Source organism: Amphiura filiformis, chromosome 12 (assembly GCF_039555335.1).
Source record: "Amphiura filiformis chromosome 12, Afil_fr2py, whole genome shotgun sequence".
NCBI lineage: Eukaryota > Metazoa > Echinodermata > Ophiuroidea > Amphilepidida > Amphiuridae > Amphiura > Amphiura filiformis.
This window is the reverse complement of record NC_092639.1, coordinates 4,995,546-5,005,166: the sequence shown is the minus strand read 5'-3', so window position 1 is coordinate 5,005,166 and position 9,621 is coordinate 4,995,546. Positions and strand designations below refer to the sequence as shown.

Genomic DNA, 9,621 nt, shown 5'->3' with positions numbered 1-9,621 from the left:
TGCGGCATCGCCAAAGCTTTTGGTGTGATACTTCCAGATCTCATGGAGCAGTTCGAAACTCACACACGAACAATTGGTGTCATTGTTTCTTTAACATTATTCTCTGGATATTTATTGGGTATGTTATAATTATGTCTTAGCTATGTCCCGAGAGCCGTGATGTAACCCTACTTGCTAATCTGTAACCCTAAAATACTGATGGGCACGTACATGGCTCCCGGGACGCGACATTGTCTATATCAAAGGCCCTATATCTCTAATACTAACTCTAACCCTGATGCATCCTTTTTTTTTTATATCCCTAACCTAAAAATATGCCATAAACCATAACTCCAACCCTTTTGGATAATGACCCTTCGGGACTAATATCAAAATGATTGGTACCCATCAATTTTGATGTTTATTGAAAAGCCTGCATCTTCCAAATCTAGCTTTGGATACTTTTCAAATGTCCAGAAAATATAGTTTATGATTTGTTACACAACTTATGTATAAATTATGTGGATCATGTGTTGAATTTTGATGTGTCAGACTCATCCATTATCAAAATAATGTACACTAATGGGTACCAATAATTTTGATACAGCTTGTAGACTGTTCCCACTTGCATTCGAGTCACAAATGCTTCACGAGTTGAGTCGAATCATCCTAATCTCGATTCCGAGTCAAGTCTTTCGAGTATTGAGTAGTTGGGTCATTGCTGGCCCGGATTGCTGGTTCGAGTTTCGAATCGGATCTGGTACCGGGGTCTGGTAGCTCCACGTGATGCTTACATGTTTCAAATGTTCCTAATTACAGGTCTGTTAGCGCATCCACTGACGAAGATCTTTGACGCTCGCACCCTCATCGTATCATGTGGTATTCTGTCAAGTGTTGGGTTGATCATTAGTTCTTTCGCTACAAATATACCTACCTTAATATTTGGCATGGCATTAACAGGTACGGAATATAGCATGACGTTTTGGGAACAGATCGGTAAATATTCCCAAGGCTCGTTACTCCGAGTAATGACCCTTCAGAGTAATGTAATGAACCTTGTTTTAAATTCGAAGTATTCGGAATAACAAATTATTATTAATTCTAGTTCTAGTTCTAGTTCTAGGACTCTGGATCCTAGAGACGATGAGTGCCCGGGATGAGTGCAGATATCAGAACCGGGGATGTCCCCCTTCTCTTTTCGAATAGCTCTGATACTTTATCGTGCACAGGGATGAATCCTCCTGAACACGGGACCAACGGCTTTGACTTCCGAATCACGGACGTCGCACATACACTACCTATATATGCACGTGCTAAGCAGTGTATGGGGTGAGAAGAAATTCTACAATTAAATTCTGTGATGAAACTAAACTTAATTGAAGGATTTCTGACCATATAGGAGAATTTTTGGGAGGGAAGAGAATTTTCACCTAAGGCAAGCCCAAGGCTCGAACCCTCGCCGATCGTATGACCACCATTTGCCACTAGTTCATTTTTGTAATAATGTTAGCATTAAAATATTTTGAATGTTTCTTTTTTTTTTTTTTTTTTGTAAAACATTTCAAATAATAATATATTATAATAATAATTTTTTCCGATATGTCCCAAATCTGTCCCACAATGCATTTTGAATTTTTAACATATCAATTGGTAAGCGCTCTTTAGCAAAGTCATAGTTCATTAACTTTACAACCCTATGACAAAACAGGCGAAAATAGTAACTTTTTGCACAAGATTTGCAATTTGAAGAGAATTGGCCATTGCTTGGATAGGTCATTTTCAACAGATTTACCACATTCGCCTTGCGTCATCTGTTAACCTAATGACAAAAAGTGATTTTAGCGGGAAGTGTTAGCTTTCGTTCGATATAAAAAAATTCTGATTGGATGAAGGTAACACTTGAGGTTTTGAGAAAAACCAGTCACAGAGGCATATTTTCCAGCTAGATCTCACACAGCTCTCTATGATGCTATGCACTCAACCGTGTAGTATAACACAAACAGCGTGGAGACTATAGACGAATCCAACGAGCCAAGTCATGGTCAGGATTTGGTCGGCCATGACAGGTCCCCGCATGCACCACACTGGTGTAGTGACTGCCCAATTGGGTGGATTAAAGCCGCTTAAAATTCGATGTTAGATTCTTTTGTGTTGTATTCTGTCATTATTCTTTTGTCTACGTGTAACACAGGTGATAGAATGCAGTTTAAAATACCCTCCAAGGCCGCATTATTTCACATTTTATGTGAGATTGAGCCGACGGGGACCCAACTTTGGCAGCCATTAAGGTATAGGAATGCGTGAATTTGGATTCGTCTATAGACTCGCTGATTCTCGCTGTGCTGGCAATTTGTGTGTACTCGGGTGTATCGAGGTGGAAACTGTAAGATTAAGAGAATCGTTTTTGTAGTCAAACCTTTTCATATGTGATGATTTGCCTTATTTAACAAGTGTCTTCAGTCAGGACACACACTGTCACGTTTTGTTATTGTTGCTATCTGCAAGAAAATGTTGCCCTAAAATTTACCAAGTGTACAGTATTACATGTTATATTTATACTTGGCAAATTGATAAATCAAAAGGGCGATTACATCATCAGATATAAAATCGTATTCTATTTTGCTCACAGGTTTTTCATACGTAGGTCAAACTATTGCAATAGGCTTAATATCTTCTTATTTCACTACCAAGTATTATCATATTGCAACCAACGTCATTACCACTGGACTACCACTTGGAGTTATGTCTTTTGCACCAATGACGCAACTGTTCATTGATACCTATGGATGGCAAGGTGCAATGCTATTGATTGGCGGACTAAATCTACACTTTGTAGTTGCTGCTGCACTACTCAGACCTACACAACAAATTCAGGCTTTCTCTATAAATAGTAAGACTTATGAAAGTCTTGAAGACTCGAGCAAGCATCAGGAAACGGATGATAACAGCAGTACATCATGTTTAGACATCATTAATGTCTCATTGCTTAAAAATGGCGCATTCATCGTTGTTCTTATCGTCACAGGACTCACAGCCTACGCCTACAATGGCTGGGTAATTTACTTGATATCTTTTGCTCAAAGTAAGGGTTTGTCGCAAGATGATGCTGCCATTGTCGCAATAATAAGTGGTCTAGGAGCTCTTGTCGTCAGACTACTGATGGCAACCTTACCAGGGAAAATAACCCCAAGACTATACCTCTATGTTGGATCTGTACTGGTGATGCTATCGTATGTTGGGTTTTATTTCGCAACATCGTTTCTTACAGTGTCCTTCGCCTCATTCTGTCTTGGTGTTGGTCTGGGTATTACTGGGACACAGGCGTACGTTGCTGCTAATGCTACTATTCGGACAGATGAAGCAGTTAGTGCAGTAGCGTGGATACATGTGTTTCTTGGCGCTGGCTATATTATTAGCGGATACGTCACAGGTACGTCAAAAACACACTTTGAGCTTGCGGGCCTATACCCAAGGTACGTCAAGAACACCTTATCCGCCCCTTCAGCTTGCGGGGCCTTTTCTTAAGGTACGTCAAAACACTTTATCCACACTTTCAGCTTGCGGGCCCCTTTTCCAAAGGTAACACCTTATCCGCGCTTGAGCGTCATCATCCCTATATCTTCGTGTCAAAAATTGCCGTGATAGTACGGCGAATCCTCTCGTTTTTCAACAGCTACGCATGGCGATATTGTTCGAGATAGGCCGAGCGACTCAGGCTAAGCATACCATTTATACGATATGGGATACCACAGAGGTTCTATTCTACACGTTTTTACGATTTGCACATGCTCAGTACCCCATATGATGTTGCCATTACAAAAAAAATCGATTTGTTGTCAGGTAAAACCCAGGTTTTGTTTTCAATACACTAACTGGAAATTCAATAGAGGCCGTCAGCCTTTCGCCATCTTGTGGGTACAAATGATCTGCGTGTTCATGCATCGGACACTACGCGCAGGGCGCAGCTTGCCACGCAGCTGTCATCACGCGTCGACGCGGTGATTTTGCTGCTCACGCATGGAGATCGAACAACCATCGCAGCGTGTACCCACAAGATGGCGGCATATGACGTCACGCTGACGGCCTCTATACACTAATCAGCGGTGATTGCTGTTTGCTGTGGATATATTTTACTGCATTTTATCCATAACGATTTTGAAATCGTACATTAAAAATGTGATATATTCAACTGTTTGAGAATTGTAATCATATAAAGGAACACGTGCAGCCCATTCAGCTCAGATCCAGGTGCTGTATAGAATATTAAATCACAAGTCTATAATACAATGCACATATCGAGACACTATGCAACTTTCTTTATATGCGTCAATAATAGAATATTGATTTAAATAGAAATGAATACATCTCTACATTTTGAGTTTGTACTTCACCACTGAGCGATCTAGCGATCGATTACTAGCCAATCAGATAGGACTCCTTTTCTTGCGTTCGGTGAAATACCAATCGCCCGTCGCTCACTAACGGAGTATTAAGTTGCAGGAAAAAATATTAATAATACAGGGTGTCGACACTGTGCGCTTCAGCTTGCGGGTACTTTACAGATTTATTTATTCAATAAATCATGAATAATAATGATAAAGGTAGGCCTACTAGTAATAGTTTCATCGGCATTGAAAAGTCCCTTTTACTGCCAGAAGTTGCTGATGACTTTTGCTCTTCACGAGATGAAGCTACATAAGAGATATTTTTATGGACAAGTTGACGTGCGGGGCCATTTTAACTTTATCTCTTTAATGAGCCCTATCCCTAACCCATGTTTTTGCTGGACCATGAAATAGTACCAGCCTATATTAGTCTTTCTCACTTCCTTCCTTCCTTACTCAGTAACTTTTGGTCTTAAGGTTATTAATTATTTTAAACTGTTGTGATTTGGTAGTTCACAGCATCGTACGAATGGTAGTGAGCTTTGGCAAAAACTGCATTGGTCAATTCATAGCGATTGTGTAGAAGAATTAAAATATCACAGATATACTTTTATAGGTGCTGCGGTTCTTGAGTTATGTTGTAAAGAGGGCTGAAATAACAACACTTTTGTAAAACGTACATAACTCATCAAAAACAATAAATTAAGCAAGTTTGCAAATTATACGATTTGTAGAATGAACTTTTGCATAACATCAAGATGTTATTTTTCATTAATATATTGATCTAGATAATGAAAATCGATTTTTAGGTTGCTTCGACCAACAATACCTCGTCTACCCTTAAATGGATATATCTCCAAATGCCACGAAAGCATAACCACCCGGGTGGTGTCAAATGAAAGAGAAAAAAATAAAGAATATAATAAGTGTGTTTCACAATGTTTCTTCTTTGCAGGTTGGCTGTATGATCTCAGTGATAATTTCCAGTTATCTTGGATTGAACTCAGCGCTGTATCTTCATTATGATCGTGGCTTTAGGGGCAGAAGATTTGTGGAAAATACTAGTACGCTAAATGGGAGCAGGCACAAAATGCTTTTAACATTACCAGCTACATATGGAAAGGTTTCAAAAACGATTCTCTTATAAACCATCATCATGCGCACAGTTTCCACCTCGATACACCTGAGCACACATTTTCGTCCCAAGAGCTTCTAAGCAGAAAACTACGGAAGCACTGAAGGGACATGTCATGTTGTCATGATGTCAAGTTGTCACGATAAATGACGACATAATTGACGACATAATTGCGAGTTGTCACGATAAATGATGACATAATTGACGACATAATTGCGAGTTGTCACGATAATTGACATGATAATTTCGAGTTGTCAAGTTGTCACGATAAATGACGACATAATTGACGACATAATTGCGAGTTGTCACGATAATTGACATGATAATTTCGAGTTGTCAAGTTGTCACGATAAATGACGACATAATTGACGACATAATTGCGAGTTGTCATGATAAATGATGACATAATTGACGACATAATTGCGAGTTGTCACGATAATTGACATGATAATTTCGAGTTGTCATGTTGTCACGATAAATGATGACATAATTGACGACATAATTGCGAGTTGTCATGATAAATGATGACATAATTGACGACATAATTGCGAGTTGTCACGATAATTGACATGATAATTTCGAGTTGTCAAGTTGTCACGATAAATGACGACATAATTGACGACATAATTGCGAGTTGTCACGATATATGATGACATAATTGACGACATAATTGCGAGTTGTCACGATAATTGACATGATAATTTCGAGTTGTCGAGTTGTCATGATAAATGACGACATAATTGACGACATAATTGCGAGTTGTCATGATAAATGATGACATAATTGACGACATAATTGCGAGTTGTCACGATAATTGACATGATAATTTCGAGTTGTCGAGTTGTCATGATAAATGACGACATAATTGACGACATAATTGCGAGTTGTCATGATAAATGATGACATAATTGACAACATAATTGCGAGTTGTCACGATAATTGACATGATAATTTCGAGTTGTCAAGTTGTCACGATAAATGACGACATAATTGACGACATAATTGCGAGTTGTCATGATAAATGATGACATAATTGACGACATAATTGCGAGTTGTCACGATAATTGACATGATAATTTCGAGTTGTCATGTTGTCACGATAAATGACGACATAATTGACGACATAATTGCGAGTTGTCATGATAAATGATGACATAATTGACGACATAATTGCGAGTTGTCACGATAATTGACATGATAATTTCGAGTTGTCAAGTTGTCACGATAAATGACGACATAATTGACGACATAATTGCGAGTTGTCACGATATATGATGACATAATTGACGACATAATTGCGAGTTGTCACGATAATTGACATGATAATTTCGAATTGTCGAGTTGTCATGATAAATGACGACATAATTGACGACATAATTGCGAGTTGTCATGATAAATGATGACATAATTGACAACATAATTGCGAGTTGTCACGATAATTGACATGATAATTTCGAGTTGTCATGTTGTCACGATAAATGACGACATAATTGACGACATAATTGCGAGTTGTCATGATAAATGATGACATAATTGACGACATAATTGCGAGTTGTCACGATAATTGACATGATAATTTCGAGTTGTCAAGTTGTCACGATAAATGACGACATAATTGACGACATAATTGCGAGTTGTCACGATATATGATGACATAATTGACGACATAATTGCGAGTTGTCACGATAATTGACATGATAATTTCGAGTTGTCGAGTTGTCATGATAAATGACGACATAATTGACGACATAATTGCGAGTTGTCATGATAAATGATGACATAATTGACAACATAATTGCGAGTTGTCACGATAATTGACATGATAATTTCGAGTTGTCAAGTTGTCACGATAAATGACGACATAATTGACGACATAATTGCGAGTTGTCACGATAATTGACATGATAATTTCGAGTTGTCAAGTTGTCACGATAAATGACGACATAATTGACGACATAATTGCGAGTTGTCATGATAAATGATGACATAATTGACGACATAATTGTGAGTTGTCACGATAATTGACATGATAATTTCGAGTTGTCAAGTTGTCACGATAAATGACGACATAATTGACGACATAATTGCGAGTTGTCACGATAATTGACATGATAATTTCGAGTTGTCAAGTTGTCACGATAAATGACGACATAATTGACGACATAATTGCGAGTTGTCATGATAAATGATGACATAATTGACGACATAATTGCGAGTTGTCACGATAATTGACATGATAATTTCGAGTTGTCATGTTGTCACGATAAATGACGACATAATTGACGACATAATTGCGAGTTGTCATGATAATTGACATGATAATTTCGAGTTGTCAAGTTGTCACGATAAATGACGACATAATTGACGACATAATTGCGAGTTGTCATGATAAATGACGACATAATTGACGACATAATTGCGAGTTGTCACGATAATTGACATGATAATTTCGAGTTGTCAAGTTGTCACGATAAATGACGACATAATTGACGACATAATTGCGAGTTGTCACGATAATTGACATGATAATTTCGAGTTGTCAAGTTGTCACGATAAATGACGACATAATTGACAACATAATTGCGAGTTGTCATGATAAATGATGACATAATTGACGACATAATTGCGAGTTGTCACGATAATTGACATGATAATTTCGAGTTGTCATGTTGTCACGATAAATGACGACATAATTGACGACATAATTGCGAGTTGTCATGATAATTGACATGATAATTTCGAGTTGTCAAGTTGTCACGATAAATGACGACATAATTGACGACATAATTGCGAGTTGTCATGATAATTGACATGATAATTTCGAGTTGTCAAGTTGTCACGATAAATGACGACATAATTGACGACATAATTGCGAGTTGTCATGATAAATGACGACATAATTGACGACATAATTGCGAGTTGTCACGATAATTGACATGATAATTTCGAGTTGTCAAGTTGTCACGATAAATGACGACATAATTGACGACATAATTGCGAGTTGTCATGATAATTGACATGATAATTTCGAGTTGTCAAGTTGTCACGATAAATGACGACATAATTGACGACATAATTGCGAGTTGTCATGATAAATGACGACATAATTGACGACATAATTGCGAGATGTCACGATAATTGACATGATAATTTCGAGTTGTCGAGTTGTCACGATACTTGACGATATAATTGCGAGTTGTATGACGAGTTGTCATGATAATTGACGACATAAAGTCATGATAATTTCGTGTTGGTACGCTAGTTGACATGATAATTTCGAGTTGTCGAGTTGTCACGATACTTGACGATATAATTGCGAGTTGTATGACGAGTTGTCATGATAATTGACGACATAAAGTCATGATAATTTCGTGTTGTCACGATAATTGACATGATAATTTCGAGTTGTCGAGTTGTCACGATACTTGACGATATAATTGCGAGTTGTATGACGAGTTGTCATGATAATTGACGACATAAAGTCATGATAATTTCGTGTTGTCACGATAATTGACATGATAATTTCGAGTTGTCGAGTTGTCACGATACTTGACGATATAATTGACGACATAATGTCATGTTGTCATGATAAATGTCATGATAATTTCGAGTTGTCGAGTTGTCACGATATATGACGATATAATTGACGACATAATGTCATGTTGTCATGATAAATGTCATGATAATTTCGACTTGTCACCTTGTATACTACATCGCGAGCGATTGGTATGGCCAATGAGGTGGCGCGTTTTTCCCAACGCATCAAAAGGCGCTCTATCCCATTGGTAACATGCTAAAAACAAATCGCTTTTGCTCAGCGTAGATAAGTATAAGTTTCAGATGTATTCAGTACGACGAGCTCTGCATACAGGCTACGGTTTTATGAAATTGCACAATTTAATATTCAAAATATGCTACTTTTTTCAAACTGCTTGAATGAAAACTGCAATCAGAAGAAATATTGATAGCAAATGATAAGTTGAATGTATGCAGTGTGTAAAACAGCGAGACATAAGTAGGTCTACTTGTAAGAAGAAGAAGTGCCTTGGTACGGACGTATCATACAGTGTCAGAGTGTATGCACTGAGAATTCGACAGGTCAGACGCCATGATCATGTCCAT

General features: G+C 37.8%; 1 protein-coding gene across 1 annotated transcript; it reads left to right on the top strand.

Annotated features, from left to right (window-relative positions):
* The first annotated feature begins 2,736 nt into the window (after positions 1 to 2,736).
* Positions 2,737 to 5,390, top strand: LOC140165572 (monocarboxylate transporter 12-like). Its single transcript, XM_072188858.1, has 2 exons — positions 2,737 to 3,409; positions 5,320 to 5,390. Exons 1-2 carry the CDS (start codon positions 2,737 to 2,739, stop codon positions 5,388 to 5,390), a joined length of 744 nt encoding a protein of 247 aa, XP_072044959.1.
* The last annotated feature ends 4,231 nt before the right edge of the window (positions 5,391 to 9,621 follow it).

Bases quoted from the DNA above. Each gene is read 5' to 3' on its own strand.
- LOC140165572 (XM_072188858.1), top strand. From the start codon at position 2,737: ATGACGCAACTGTTCATTGATACCTATGGATGGCAAGGTGCAATGCTA. The intron at 3,410-5,319 runs GTACGTCAAAAA...TCTTCTTTGCAG, and splicing joins TATTAGCGGATACGTCACAG to GTTGGCTGTATGATCTCAGT.